This window comes from Puma concolor, chromosome B3, assembly GCF_028749965.1.
Source record: "Puma concolor isolate L17-30 chromosome B3, mPumCon1.1.hap2, whole genome shotgun sequence".
Taxonomy (NCBI): Eukaryota; Metazoa; Chordata; class Mammalia; order Carnivora; family Felidae; genus Puma; species Puma concolor.
In genome coordinates, this window is record NC_141672.1 from 129,807,019 (window position 1) to 129,823,164 (window position 16,146).

Below are 16,146 nucleotides of genomic sequence, written 5' to 3' on the forward strand. Positions count from 1 at the left end.
TGAGGCTCTTCTGGTTTTTACCATTCTTTGAAAAATCAGCAGAACCTGATTATGAACGAGTGACCTGTTTTAAGCTCTAGTTGTTATTATTTAAGCACGGCGAGGCCAACAGATCAGGAGACAATGGCATCGAACAAAGTTTGTTACTCACAGTTCCCAAGATGAGAGAGTGCTCCACACGGTGGAGGCCAGGAGGGGAAGCCTCAGAAGCTGGTCTGGAGGCAGAGGGAGCCAGGGAAGTAGTGGCTTATAGTGGTTTCTGCAGGAAGAAGTGGGCATGGCAGAGTCAACAGAGTGAGGATGGCTCATTTGAATCATTTCGGTGGGCTCTGGGGCTTAGGGGCTGTCCTTAGTGGTCTGGTACTTGGTCGTGCGGGGATTAGGGCAAATGGAGGGGGGCCCAGAGCACAAAAGGCTGTTGAAAGTGTGGGCTCTGGATTTGATTAATTTGCACATGGAAGACATGCCTCCTGGAAGAGTTCTTTACTATTTTGAGGAATTGGCCAGCCCTGGGGTGTGGATCCCTCCAGGGTCCACAAGGCCCCAAGATGTCAAAGCATCAGAATAACAGAAAATAAAAGGCATGGTTAATGCAAGACCCTACCTAGCATGGGCCTCATCTCATTGACCCCGGGCTCCAGGGTAGGACATGCCCATGAGTTTCCTGGCACGCCAGTGGCTACTACTGCATTTCCACTCTGGAAAGAAATGGCATGGCTCTATCAGGAGATCAAAAACGGAGTAGGAGACCAAGAGAAACTTGGCGTGAGCATCAACCACTGGTCTGTAAGAATTTCCTGTGACAATGGTGAATGTAGATGTGTCCCGACAACTTAGCAGACCACAGCTCCCTGGTGTTTGTTGAACAAGGCTGTCATGTATGGCCATATTTAGAGATTTGAGAGCCCTGTTACTGTCTTAGGCAATAAGGAGAGTTGACAGAAACCTTTTCGGTTTGTAACAATTCCAAACAACTTTTGAAACCTCACTTGGCCCAGAATGTCTGCTCATAGAACAGAATGTACTGTGGGTTTATTGGGGGGGGGGGAGGACCCCAAAAACCAATTTTCTGTGGATTTACTAAAATAAACTCAGGATTAATGAACAAAATTTGTTGGGGAGACCTATTTGTCACACTTAGGAAGCTACAATCTAATTTTACTTGCTGCTGTTCATTGCTCTTGCATTTCCATTCACTTGCTGAAGGCAAAATATATTACTTCTCAATAAACAAAAGTGGGCCCAGCTCATCCTGCTCCCCTGCCTTCCTCTAGACATTAACAAGCTGGGCTGATCACTGACTTCTTGCATTGGGGTGTGTGCGTGTGTGTGTGTGTGTGTGTGTGTTCTTCTCCTTGCCCCCTTTTTTGGTTACCATCTTCTTGTCCCCTTCGGAAGCCAAAAGATTTAAAATCTAAATACATTTAGTTGGTGCCTCCTTGCTCACCAGCTGAAATTTATTTTCTGTCAATTATGGAGGCTTGAAGTCCAAGATCAAGCTCTTGGCAAGTTTGGTTTCTACTGAGGCCTCTCTCCTTGGCTTGCAGATGGCTGCTTCTCACTGTGTCCTCCTATGGTCACCACTTGGTCTGTGCGTTGCCCATATCTGGATTTCCTCTTCTTTTTTTTTTAAGTTTATTTTTTTTGAGAGAGAGACAGAGAGAGAGAGAACATACACATGGCAGAGAAGAGAGGGAGAGAGAGAATTCCAAGCAGGATCCACACAGTCAACGCAGAGCCTGATGTGGGGCTGGAACTCACAAACCGTGAGATCATGATGTGAGCCAAAATCAAGAGTTGGATGCTTAACCGACTGAGCCACCCAGGTGCCCCCTGAATTTCCTCTTCTTTTTTCATTTTTTTTCAACGTTTTTTGGGTTTTTTTTTTTTTGTTTTTTTGTTTTTTTTTTTTGGGACAGAGAGAGACAGAGCATGAACGGGGGAGGGGCAGAGAGAGAGGGAGACACAGAATCGGAAACAGGCTCCAGGCTCTGAGCCATCAGCCCAGAGCCTGACGCGGGGCTCGAACTCACGGACCGCGAGATCGTGACCTGGCTGAAGTCGGACGCTTAACCGACTGCGCCACCCAGGTGCCCCTGAATTTCCTCTTCTTAAAAGGGCACGGGGCATAGTGAATTAGGACCCACCCAGATGGCCTCATTTTAGCTTAAATACCTCTTTATACCCTGTCTCCAAATCTGGTCACACTGACCTTGCCATGCCTTTTAACATGGAGATTCTTCAGAAAGTTCAGGGGAACTGCTGTGTCTCATGCCACTTCATAGGGTCAACAGCACGTTGCTAGGCCGGTAATTTGGAAAGTCACACTATAAATTCGTAGCAGGGAGAGGGGAGGAAGGACAGGTCACTATGGAAAAAGTGCTGTTGGTTATTTACACTTGACCAAGAGACTTGTACAGTCCTTCATTTCAGCAGGTTCTCCAGGGCATGTAAAATATTATTGGGTCCAGGCAGTTTTATAGGAAAGCACATCTTGTTTAAAGTGAGGCCAGCCTGTGTGATTCGCTCCTGGACACAGCTTCTGTGCACACCAGAACGCATAAGCACCATCTTCCTTCTCTTCAGTGATCCTCCCGCAGACCGGTCCTCGGGGTGGACCCGTCAGCACATTCGCCCTGTCACCGTGAGCTCTGAAGCCTGCAACGCTGCCGCACCTGTGAGCACGCCCACCACCTGGAGCTCACTGGCCTTCCACATGATTGGTCCAAATTTTGTTGTTGTTGTTCCGGACAATGTACAGCAAATGGATGGGTCTTTCATTTCCATTAGAGAAACAATTACTGTTTTTCTTCATGTTGGCATTTCCAGAGAACCATTCACATTTAAAGCTAATATTGGAGCTCTGAAAATATTTACCTTTTCTTTGTTGGCAACTTGTCAGCGTGGGGGAAAATAGATGCTTCATCAAAATCTAAATACATTATGCTTCCTTCCTCACACATCTGTCAGTCTTCTTCTGAGATGAAAAGCATCAGGAGAGGTACTGAGAAATCATTCTGGTTGTCTGCTTTTACAGATCTGTGATGTCTTCTGGCATCTCGTTCTTCGTGTTCAAGAGGAGGCACCGAGCACTGAGTAATGCATAGAATTGTTGAATCACCATATTGTATACTGAAATTAATATAATGCTGTATGCTAGTTATACTGAAATTTTTAAAAAGTAGGCATTCAGGGGCCTCTGGGTGGCTCATTCGGTTAAGCATCCCAACTCTTGATTTCAGCTCAGGTCATGATCTCCTGGTTTGTGGGATTGAGCCCCACTTGGGATTCTCCCTCTGCCCCTCCCCGTGCTCTCTCTCTTTCTCTCTCTCTCTCTCTCTCTCTCAAAATAAATACATATTTGTTTATGGGGCGCCTGGGTGGCGCAGTCGGTTAAGCGTCCGACTTCAGCCAGGTCACGATCTCGCAGTCTGTGAGTTCAAGCCCCGCGTCAGGCTCTGGGCTGATGGCTCAGAGCCTGGAGCCTGTTTCCGATTCTGTGTCTCCCTCTCTCTCTGCCCCTCCCCCGTTCATGCTCTGTCTCTCTCTGTCCCGAAAATAAATAAAAACGTTGAAAAAAAAATTTAAAAAAATAAATAAATAAATAAATACATATTTGTTTAAAGGTAGGCATTCCAACACCTCTAACTTGCATGGAGAAGTCTAGAATAACAGGTTGCATTTCGGCACTAGAACATCAGAATTGATTTTGGCTGCCTGTGTGGCTGTCAAGGCCTTCTGCTGCCCTGGAAAGCCTGTTGTGGAACATAAGGATATAAAGAAAAAGCGACCATTTCTCGAACAGCACCAGGCACTATGGCCTCAACATATATTTAACTCTCTCAGCTATTCCGCCAGGTAAATATTGTGGAAGACAAGGGCTCAGAGAGGTTGAGATCCTGGTCTGAGGTTAGACAGAGCTGGGATCCCACCCCAGGACTCTCTGACCCCTGTTCTCTTTCCCCCACTGTGAGCTGCTCTTTCTTTAATCTTGCCAGAGGCCACACCGTTGCCATAGCACACTGCCAACATCCTGTACTACTGGTTATGGCCCCTCTCTTTGGGCTGATGGCTAAGTAAGCACCTGGGCCCAGTGTCTCTGACAGAGGGAAGCCCTGAGCACAGAGACCAGTGACTGAAGAAAGGTAACCTTTCAGATCACCTGGACTCATCGTGTCCACCCAGAAATCAGAAAGAAAGAAAGTACACTGAGCTGATGTAAAAAGTGGATCTGCCCCACCTATAAAAGGGAGAAAGGAACCCCGCAATAGATCCCAATGAACTCACATAAATTTGGCTTCCGTTATAACTCCCTCGATCCTCAAAGGAAGTTGTTCTTACTCCTTTGAAATTAAGTATCTCTGTCTAGCAAAAGATACCATAAATAAAGTGAGAAGACAAGGCTTCAACTGAAAGAAGATAGTGGTAATGTGTCTAACCAATGAAGGATTAATTCCCAGTACAAGCAAAAGGAAGCAATATGTTATTTAAGCATGCATACAATTGTGTTAAAACACTAGTTTTTAAAAGGCAATGAGGACGCCTAGGTGGCTCAGTCCGTTAAGCATCCGACTTCAGCTCAGGTCATGATCTGGCAGTTCATGAGTTCAAGCCCTGTATCAGGCTCTGTGCTGAGAGCTCAGAGCCTAGAGCCTACTTTGGATCCTCTTTCTCCCTCTCTCTCTGCCTCTCCCCTGCTCATGCTCTGTCTCTCTCTCTTTCCCAAAAATAAACATTAAAACCATATAATAAGCATCCCTTTATTTGAAAAAAAAAAAAAAGGTTATGAAAAGACAGTCCAAAATTCTGAGTAATTTCCTCTGTGAGGGGCAGGGCATAGGTAGAGACCCCAGTGGGTCATGTTTATATTTACATTGAATGGAGGGAGGGCTTGTGAGTGTCAGTTTCCTTAGGCTTTACCACTAACATGTATGTAACTTATGATCCTTCATACATTATCAAATAGCATATGTTTTTAAAACAAAGGTAAAAAACTGGGGCGCCTGGGTGGCTCAGTCGGTTAAGCGTCCGACTTCATCTCAGGTCATGATCTTACAGTTGGTGAGCCCACATCGGGCTCTACGCTGACAGCTCAGTGCCTGGAACCTGCTTCGGAATCTGTGTCTCTTTGGATCTCTGCATCTCTGTCCAGGCACCCCTCTTTTTTAGCTTTTATGGCACCTTTGTAGATATGATAACTTTCATCAATGCAATCTATAGGAAATGGAGGCTCAGTGACATGGGGTAATTCCCAGAGTCACTAGTTGGTGGTCACGGCAGGACTGTCACCTATGGCATGCCCCACCTCCCTCCTGCCGGTCCCATGGCACACTGTCCGTAGAGAGCTCTGCTCCATGGGCCACTCCTCGGGAGCGGTGACAGGAGTCCACATCTACTGGCCATGTGGTGCCATCTTAGTGTGTGAACAGTGGTGGCTTCCTGGCCCATCCTAAGCCAGGCAGCTGAGGTCCTGTCTGCATCAGCTGGGGCCACCATAACAAAATTCCAGACTGGGAGCTTACACAACAGACAATTACTTCTCACAGTTCTGGAGGCTGGAAGTCCAAGGTCATGGTGCTTGTTCATTCTGCTCCCCTGTGAGGGCTCACTTGGTGGTTCACAGATGGCTAACTTCTCTGTGTCCTCATGCGGTAGAGAGAGACAGAAGAAGCAAGCTGTCTGTGGACTCTTTTTATAAGGGCACTAAGCCCATCGTGGGGGCCCCACCCTCATGACCTCATCCAAAGCTAATTACCTCCTAAAACTCCTGTCTTCACCACACGGGGTGGGGTGGGGCTTCAGCGTGTGAATGTGAGGGAACACAAACATTCAGTCCATAACAGGTAGTAAAGAGAGGAAGGGAAATAGATAGCGAGCCAGAAGATAGAACAGACAGGGTTGAAGTTAGAATTTATTTCTGCTTCTCATTTTTAAGGTCTTTCCGCCATAAAGACATGGTTCTTCTGATGACTCCAGCACCACCTTCTGTCACTGCCTGTGCCGTAACACTCCCAAATGGCTCTTGGCCCTGTCACTGAACTCCTGATGTCTCCCAGACCTCAGTCTCACTGTTGTTTTGCTATAATTTCTCTGACATTGATTTTGAGTATGATTTCCAGGCTTCTGGAGTAAGCGGTTCCAGTTTGCTTTGTGTCCCACGTAAGCACAGGGCCAAGATAGTGTGCCCTATGGTGGCCCTCCCTCCTCCTATCAGCACAACTGTCCTACTCGGCTTCCCAGGGACCCTGCACGGTGCCTTTTACCTTTTCTCTCTCAACTCACAACCAGAATTGTTAGGACAGGCCTGAAAGAGAACACTTCAGGACAACCTGAACCTTCAAAAACCAGGCAGGACAAGTTGATAGGCTGGAAGAATTTACTGCATTTAAATCATCTTCACATTCTCTGTAGGTAGGAAGTTTCTCACCCTGACAAATCATAAAGTACTGTTAGTTGTTCGTCTACGATCCCTGTGTTACTGGGTGAGAGATTAGGTATCATTCGAAATTTATGTGTTAGGGATCTCTGCCTCTCAACTATCCATCAAAAGGGACAGCAAGGCATCTCCACAATTCCAGTTAAAATGGGTGGGACAGGAAGGTTTAATCCACATCCCACATCTGTCCCTGAGCCCCTGGGGAGGGTGTCCCCTCAAAGAGTCTCTTTCTTGTGGTTCTTCCTGCCTGAGCCCTGTACCATTTCTTTTCATCCTGGGGAAAATTCACCGTTCTGTCTTTTAAAGTCATTTGTATTCCGCGTTTCTATTTTTGGCATATGTGCTCTCTTGTCGACGCAGATTCTGGGATATTGCATGAGTAGATCCAGCCCAGTCTGGGGGAGGTGGGGGCCTCTCTGCTCAGTGAGGCAAACCTCGGGGAAAGTGCCGCCTGGGCTGGGGTGCACGGGAGGGTAAGCTGCGGCCATTAACAATCGAGTCTTAGAAGAGTCTTTAATGGTGCAGGGAAATGTTCTGTATGAGGTTCTGTGGTAAAAAAAGAACTTGGAGAGAAAGTGCATGCTGTGGCCAAAGAAAAATACTGGAAGAAAATAACCAAAATATTATCACTAGTTATTTCTCTATTTTCCAAACTTTCTGCAAAGAGCATATGTGATGCTTATAATCAGAAAAAGTCCTCTTTCCTGTTATGTCTTAAATAGCTCAAGATTTAAAATTCGTTGGCATGGCCACCACACACATGGAGCTGGGCCTGGTGGAGGAGGGGTTTCTGGGGACCTCTGAGCGGAGTGGCTGTGGTCCCCGAGGAGTCACCTAGAGAGCGCTGATCCGGGGTGAGAGGGCACAGGTTTTCTGAGCCTCAGAGAGGTCCCATTCTGCATCCAGGCAGGACATGCTGGTGGCCATCATTACCCTTGCTTCCCAGTCACATCCCAGCATCGCTGAGACCCCCTCTCTGGATGAGGCACGGGGGTACCACACTTGCTGGGTGCAGAGTGTAATCATTAATGGAGGCAAATGCTGGGCCCAGGGCGGGCAGGGGACCCCTGGCCGAGGAGGCAGGCTTCGGAAGAGGTTCCTGGCTCACCCCCTCTCCTTTTGAGGTGCTCTTGAGGAATCTGTACTCCCCAGCACCTAAAGAGCCCTCTGGGGAACCCGGAACCAGAACATACACTGAGATAAGATGCCCCCCACCCCCCGCCTTGATATGCTAGGGGGAGGCCTTCTGTCTTTCAGGTTAAAAACTCCTAATTACAAATCAGAGATGGAGTCATGTTTTTTAAAAAGGAGAAATAAACTGTTGACAGCAGGGAAAGGTGAAAATGACCCCAGAGTTCTGTTCTAGAAATAATAATCATAATACGTCTAATATGTTCTGTTGTTAAATACCAGAATGATATCGTGCTACTGAGGAAATTGCTTAAATCCTATATTTTCCAAACACTTCTGTTTCCTTTGCTCCTGTCCGGTGTTGGGGACGCCACAGCGTGGCCCCAGATGGTATTTGAAGTCCTTCACCTCGGCCAGCACAGGATGGGGGGAAAGCTTTCCAGAATGACACTGGAAGTCTCCAGAACTGTGTGGGGCTCCCTGGCCGTACCCCTGTGCCCTGGGGTCACGGTCTCTGCCGCCCTCCCAAGTGCAGAGCAGGCGTGCATGGAGCCCCCTTGTGTGCTTGCAGGCATCCGCATGCTGGACGGCGACGTGACGGATGTGGTTGAGGCCAAGTCTCTGGGCATCAGACCCAACTACATAGACATTTACAGCGCGAGCTGGGGGCCGGACGACGACGGGAAGACCGTGGACGGGCCTGGCCGCCTGGCTAAACAAGCCTTCGAGTATGGCATTAAAAAGGTGTGAGTTGTTCAGGGCTTTGGTGGATCTCTCAGGGGCGGGGTGGGGGGGAAGGGTAAAAAAAAGTTTTTAGCGATTAAAAACAGAGTGACACAAGCCAGAGCCCCAAAAGAGGACCAGGATGGCCCTGCTGTGCCAGGACCAGTGTGAGGGAGAAGTCATTTAGGGGCTCAGGGAGGTGGCTCTCTACCATCCAGAGCAGAAGAATTTCACCTTGTCATAGAACGGCTATTTCAGCAGGTGCCAGCTGGTCACCCACCAAGCCCAGGACTCTGTGCCTTGAAGCCTGACAGCCCCCAGCCAAGGGGTATGTGAAGGTGGGCAGCCGGGCTCTTAGTCCAACTACCTGGCCTGTTAACCTGGAATGTGCAGGTGGAAGGGGTGTCCTGAGCCTCGGACTATCTGCCCATGGAAACACCCAGCCGTGGAGCTTCCTGTGTCCGTCACGAGCGTGTGCTAATCTAGGGCCTCCAAAGCAGGAAGGCCTGGCCTTTTTGCCCTCAGTGCCAGCACACAGCCTAATGTGTTTAGGATTTCTTGGGTGGAGCCTCACCAGGGACTAAACAGAGCAAACATCCAAGCAGTGGTTCTCCACTGACCAGCTGAGGGGAAGCAGAGGAAGCTGGCAGCCTTCTTCTCCTCCACCCACCAGGAGGCCCACCCACAGTCACTCTGTGATCATTAGTTCTGGGTCCTTGGGAGTCAAAAATGCAGGGGGAAGGGAAAGAGGGACTGGAGATAACCCAGTTCTTGTAAGCCAGGTGGTGCGGCAGATTTCTGGGTGAGGACAGCTTCTTGGAGCAGGCAGACAGAGTTGTGGTCAGTGTCCGGGTGGCTTTGGGTGGCCCAACAAGGCCCAGCCCAGAGTATAGGGTATGGCCTGGCGATGCTGGCAGGGGTTTGGGCAGGAAGTCCAAGCGTCCCTGGGTCAGCATTCATACTTCTGACTTTTATTGGAGATGGGGGAGAAGGGCTGGGGAAGAGGGTGGTTCAAGTCCATTTTATTATTTGTGCTTTATAAATCTTTTTTTTTGAAGTTTATTTATTTATTTTGAGAGAGACAAAGAGAGTGCAAGTGGGTGAAGGGCAGAGAAAGAGGGAGAATCCCAAGCAGGCTCCACACCATCAGCACAGAGCCCGATGCGGGGCTTGAACTCACGAAACTGTGAGATCATGACCTGAGCCTAAATCAAGAGTCAGAGGCTTAACCGACTGAGCCACCCAGTGCCCCTTATTGTTTATGCTTTAAAACATTTTTTTAAAGTCCTTACTTATTGTAACCTATGCACCATGATTAAAATGTGATTAATAAATAGTTAATGAATAAATCAAATATTATCAGAAGATTGTGTTAAAGGCAACCTTTCTTTGTCTACCCTCTGCCCAACCCCTGGCCCTGCCCCATAGAGGAGCCATCTTTTTTAAACCCTGTTCATTATTTCTTTCTTCTAAATAATATGACTTGATCGCTTTTCTGGATGTATTGAGTTTGGCCATTTTCTATTACTTTTTTGTGGAGTTTGAGCATTTATGTGTTAGAATACTCCCAACCTGGCATTTGACCTTATGGTCATGCCTGCGACACCACACAGCCTCCTTTGCCTGCCCCCACCCCTCACCCCCATAACTCCAAGAAAATGCAAAGGCTGCTTCTGTCAGGTTGCTGAGCACCTGAGCTGTGCCAGGTGCCGGAAGGTTCTGTGACCAAGTCAGCTGCTGCCTACAAGGGGCTGCCCGGTAAAAATATCTTATCTTCCCAGTACTCAGCTCCTACCACCCACTAGATCACATGGATCTCACTCTTGGTGACAAGTGGAACATCCTAAAAGTTAAGCTTAATTTAAGCTATAAACTAGAGATCACATTTTCTGTGTGGAAGACACTGCTTTGAATGGTGTTAATCCTAAACATGTGTTATTCTAGAAGATGATTTCTAAAGATCTGATGTCTTAGGACAGGGCCTCCCATTTCCTGGATAAGTAAATGATTGTTTTCTTTCTTTTTTTTTAAGTTTTTAAAATTTATTTATTTTTGAAACAGTGTGTATGTGTGAGTGGGGGAGGAGCAGACAGAGAGAGAGAGAGAGAGAGAGAGAGAGAGAGAATCCCAAGCAGGTTCTATGGTGTCAGCACAAAGCCCAACATGGGGTTTAATCCCACGAACCATGATGTTACGACCTGAGCCGAAATCAAGAGTCCAACGCTTAACTGACTGAGCCACCCAGGTGCCCCAAATTGTTTTCAAACAATTTTTTGGTATCTCAGTTTACTTGGGTTTGTGTAGACGAACCCATGGAGGACTTTGGAAAGCCTGGAGCTGCAGAGAGGGGCTCTTTGCGTGCCGAATTCCGAGCAGCGTCAGCTTTATCAGGCTGTCGGGGGGGTGAGGAAGCTGCAGAAGGGACCATGTGGTTCCCCGTCATTCTTGTCACAGTTGCTTGAAATACTCAGGTCATTTCATCTTTTTTCAGTCATTCTGAAGTAAAATATATCATATAGGGAGCCTTAAATCGTAGCCGTCTAAAGTTGTCACTGAAAATCCTCCTAGAAATTTGGTGATCTCAAACCAGACCACATTCCCCCATCTGTTTTTCCTCCTCGGTTCCCCATTTGTCACCTACAGTCTTTTTCTGTCAAGTCTGACTTCATTTCTGGTGGACGATGTGGTTTGGAGACTTCAGAGACCATAATTTGGCATAGGGATGTGCCTAATGTCGGCCCTTAGGAAGCTTTACCCCTCACGTAGCTTGTCATCCCAAAGGGGACATGCAACATGGCTGAGGCTGGAAAGGCTGGCCTTGCCCAGATGCCGGGCATTTGCTAGCCCTCAGGAACGGTGCTTCGGAGTTCACAGATGAACCCTTCACCTCCCAGGCAGGACGCTGAAATAGGTTTTGATCCAGTTGAGGTTGTGACTGTCCTGAACAGAAATACAAGTTCATGGCTGGGGTTGAACTGTCGTCTCCTATAACTTCTGCCCTGTGGCTTCCATGACCTGGGAAATGAACATGAAAGAGACAGCGAACACATCTCCCACACCTCAGATCTGGGTATTTTCTCCACCTCACTTTCACATTCTTTTTAGGAGACTTTTCAGGAAGGAGAAAGGTTTTTGATGCCTCGACACCTGAGAGAATGGATTGGTCTAGGAGTAACTGTGTGGTGTAAGGTGGCATATATATGCCTTTGGCACTTTAGGCCCTTGTTACCCAAAGTGGAGTCCAGAAGCAACCACGCGGGCATCACCTGGGAGCTCATTAGAAATACAGAATCTTGGGGAGCCTGGGTGGCTCAGTCAGCTAAGCATCTGACTCATGATTTTGGCTCAGTCCTGATCTCGTGGTTTGTGAGTTCAAGCCCCACATCGGGCTCTGTACTAACAGAGTGGAGCCTGCTTGGAATTCTCTGTCTCCCTCTCTCTCTGCCCCTCCCCTGCTCACTGTCTGGCTCTCTCTTTCTCAAAATAAATAAGCATTTTTTAAAAATAAAAAAAAGTAAACTATTTTAAAGAAATACAGAATCTCGGGGCTCCCCCTAGACCTGCCAAGTCTGAGTCTGCCATGGAGCAAAGCCCCCAGTGACCTGTGTGCATGCTCCGGTACGAGGAATGCTGTGTGGAGGCATCGTCTGTGCTTCTGGAACAATAAGATTATAGGCCCCACTTAGCAAAATGACAGTGTTTCATAAATAAATAATCCGCATGGAATAAAGATCGGCTCTGATGGGTTAAATACCTTTTTATTTGGATTTCCGTTTCTTTGAACTAGTTTCAAAGAGAATTACATACAGACACACCCATTTCTAAGGTACTTTGTGCCTTTCTTCCAGAAGGTTGACCTTTTGGCTAAATGTGAGTAACCTTTCTGTGGAGCTCATGGCCATGTGGACAGTCCCCCCTGGGACATGTGGAAAGTGGAGTGAGTGAGGCAGCTTTGAGCAGCGGGATTGCGTAGGCGTGAGGGACCTTCTGTGGACTGTGATGAGAGCCTCAGGTTGGAAACTGGAGGAAATGTCAGAGTCATGACAAATAGGCACAAAAGGGCAAAGAACTATAGTCCATTTGGTCTACAAAGTGGAACGTCATGGGGCTTTCAGAGTATTTGGATCTACTCAGCCTGGGATGGACTTGAACTCAGAGTGAGTGTAATGCCCCCTGAGTCAGCAGCAAGGCTTCAGTTGGACTCTGTGGGGATCGCAGAATTCTGTTGCAGGTTTTCTTTGAATTGGCCAGTTGTTGGGCATAAGTATCAATTTCCTCCCACTTATTTGGAAAGAAGGGTCCTCGACAAGGACACCAAAGTTACCAGCCCTGTGGGTCCAGTTTCACCTACATGGGTGTTGGCACTGCTCTCTGGGGCTGGCTGTGCACCACCAATGGGTCCAGCCACTTGGGCAGAATGGTGAGCTCTGTCTTGGATTAGTTCATCTTTAGCTGGTGTTTGTGACTTGGTTGGATCAGAAATCATTGCTTCTGTGGATGTGGGATGGAACAGAGCTGCAGGAAGCTACCCTGACCACCACTACCTCTCAAACACTTGCTCTCCTGTATGCGTTCCTAAAAATAAAAACCTAGGTACAGGTGAAGTGCTGGCCTTGGCTGGCATTGACCATCTGACTGCTTTAATGCGGACCCATGGCGGGGACACTGGGAAGCCCTCATAAGATGGCCATGAGCAGCCAGGGCATTCTGGACCATGACCCTTTTTACCTGTTCAGTCCTCACCCAGAATTCACAGTCCCACCCCCTCTTCTCAAAAATTAGCTTGCTCTGGAGCACCATGAAGTATCTAACTTCAGCACAGGTCATGATCTCATGGTTCATGGGTTTGAGCCCCACATCAGGCTCTGTGGTGACAGCTCAGAGCCTGGAGCCTGCTTCGGATTCTGTGTCTCCTCCTTTCTCTGTCTCTCCCCTACTCATGCTCTGTCTCTCAAAAATAAATAAACATTAAACAATTTTTAAAAATTAGCTTGCTCTCTAAGACATGTGCCTTTTCCACTGGGTTTTTAAGAAAATTCACCCTCTGCCTCACAGGACCAGCTCTTTCAGTCCAGAAAAATTAATGTTATAAATTCAGCCATCAATTTTTCTTCTCAGTAATACTGCTCTTTGTGATGATCGGACATTACGATGGAAATTACAGGCATGGCTCTGGAATAGAACAGCTTATTTGAAGGCCCTTGATTTTCCCATGAAGAACAGAGAGGTCTTTCTGGGCCATCTCCTCAGTGCAATCTGTGATTCTGCAGCATTAAGCCTGTCACCACAGGCAGAAGTGCTCTATTAAAATAAAACAGGAGGGGTGCCTGGGTGGCTCAGTCAGTTAAGCATCCTATTTTGGCTCAGGTCATGATCTCAAGCTTTGTAGGTTCAAGCCCCACATCAGGCTCTGCACTGAATGGCTCAGAGACTGGAGCCTGCTTCAGATTCTGTGTCTCCCTCTCTCTCTCTGCTCCTCCCCTACTCATGTTCTCTCTCTCTCAAAAATAAATAAACATTAAAAAAATAAAAGAATCCTTTAAAATAAAACAGGGGCCCACAGAACCATGTCCTTGGTAGCATCATACAATCTGAATGCATCCTTTTTTTTTTAATGTTTATTTACTGTTAAGAGAAAAAGAGAGAGACAGAGCACAAGTTGGGGAGGGGCAGAGACAAAAGAAGGAGACACAGAATCTGAAGCAGGCTCCAGGTTCTGAGCTGTCAGCACAGAGTGCGACGTGGGGCTCAAACTCGTGAACCGTGAGATCATGACCTGAGCCGAAGTTGGATGCTCAACCGACTGAGCCACTCAGGCACCCCTGAATGCATCCTTCTTAGACCCTTGGAAGGGACATTCCGAGGGAAGGACTCCGGGCTGGTGTGAGACCCACTCTTCGAAGTTGTAGCTGCCGGGGCTGACTGAGACCTTGTTGTCCTTCCTGTCTAGGGTCGGCAGGGCCTGGGCTCCATTTTCGTCTGGGCATCTGGGAATGGCGGGAGAGAGGGGGACCACTGTTCCTGTGATGGCTACACCAACAGCATCTACACCATCTCCGTGAGCAGCACTACCGAGAACGGCTACAAGCCGTGGTACCTGGAAGAGTGTGCGTCCACCCTGGCCACCACCTACAGCAGCGGGGCATTCTACGAGCGGAAAATTGTGAGTCCTCTTGGCCAGGTGGAGAGCTTAGGATCTGCTCCTCCAGCCCTTTGGGGACAAGTTTCTTTTCCCTGAGGCCAGTTTGTACTGGCTCCCAGGGTACCAACCTCCCCCATCAGCAAACTGGTTGTACCTCGAGGGAAACCCCAGTCCCTTGGCAACCTTCCCCAGGCCCTGCCTTTCTAATTTTTGCACAAAATACCGATTAAAACCCTCTCTGGCTTCAGAGATCTAAAAATAGCATTTAAGAATGGGGTGCATTCTCAGCACTGTGCCTCCTTTTAGCTCTCTAAATTTCTGTGGTCACATCGCTTGGGATCCAGCTGACCGGTTCAGTTTCAATGTGCCAAAGAGAGGAAGGGAAAGTCTTGGTTTTATACTGAAACATTTTAGAGATCTAAGTGTTCTTCCAGGCCATCCTCTCCCTAACAAAAGGACTTGCCCCAGACCCTTCAAATTGAGCACTGGTTTTTCTGTCTGTTACTTTCACTTCAATGGACATCAGTGTGATTTCTCTTTTAAAAAGTGTTTCCGTTTAGCATATGGGTGGAATCCGTGTTTCTTTTTTCCCTACAGGCTTTCCTGCTTTAAGAAAAGTAAAGAGGGGGAGGATTTTGAACTGAAATTAATGCAGAATTCAAATGCACAGTCATTAAGTTGCTTTTTAGACGTTTAAAAAATGAGACCGTGGAGCTGGCCAGACACGGTTTAATTTGAAAGCAAGCTCACTAGCATCTTTTTTATTTCTCCTGCTGCTTCATCGCATCTCGAGAAATTATTTGCAAATTTATTTTTAGGTTTTTCTGCGGGAGCATACAGGCTCCCTGTTCCCCACTTTGCTCTGTACCAGTTGAAAGGTCGGCCACGGCTGTTCCGCCACCAGCCTGGCAGCGGCCCGGGCTAGTTAACGAAGGTATTAATTTATTTTCCTTTTCTACTGGAGCACGTGCCCCTGGGACAGGCGGCCGAGATTCTGCACGGTGTCCTGTTCGTTTAGGAATCCAGCTTCATTTGAACACGAACTTGCCGGAGTCTTGTTAAACAGGCCTGCTGGCTGGAGGCGTGTGGGGTGGAGACTGGGTCATTGAACGCTTTGTACCAGAGGCTTCCTACGGGACAACCCTGTCTCTCAACCCTGGGAGCAGGGCTTGCAGCTTTATTTGCTTAATTAATCATACTGCGTGTGCACACACCTTAGCTACAAAACGCCTTGATTCTTTTTTCTTTCTTAAGTCCCTTCTCTGAGCCATAACATGGGTCAGAAGGGTGTAGTTAAGAGGATGGTAAAAGAGAGAGTGAGTCAGTTCTTGCTCTGGACTGGAATTCTTCTCTGAGAGTATGGACGGCATTTTTTGTTTGTTGTTATTATTGTTTTCAGCTCAACTAGAGCCAAGCGTTTGCTCTGAGTCCCCTTAGAAAACCTCCAAGCTCTGGACTTTTGGCAGCTTGCTGTCAGCTGGAAATCAAGGCTCTGTCCCATCCATGCCCTCTAGTGAATGCCAGGCAGCATTTGCCTGGAGGGTGGGATTGCCTGGTGCTGACACGTGACTCTTTATAAATGGAGTGACACCTAACGTGAGCATCTCTTACTCAATTATTCCTTGGCTCTTTCATTCACTGAACATGAGCAGACCATGCACGACATTTGGTCTCAGAAAGGGGGACCTGCCTGACTTGGTTGAGCCATCTCCTC

The 16,146-nt window shown here is 47.7% G+C and overlaps 1 protein-coding gene across 2 annotated transcripts in view; it reads left to right on the forward strand.

Annotated features, from left to right (window-relative positions):
- PCSK6 (proprotein convertase subtilisin/kexin type 6) overlaps positions 1–16,146 on the forward strand; it is a 193,076-nt gene that overhangs the window by 93,569 nt on the left and 83,361 nt on the right. For both annotated transcript variants that reach the window (XM_086711391.1, XM_086711393.1), the window contains exons 7-8: positions 8,139–8,311; positions 14,241–14,453. In XM_086711391.1, coding sequence (XP_086567517.1) covers positions 8,139–8,311; positions 14,241–14,453 — 386 coding nt within the window. The remainder of the gene's footprint in view (positions 1–8,138; positions 8,312–14,240; positions 14,454–16,146) is intronic.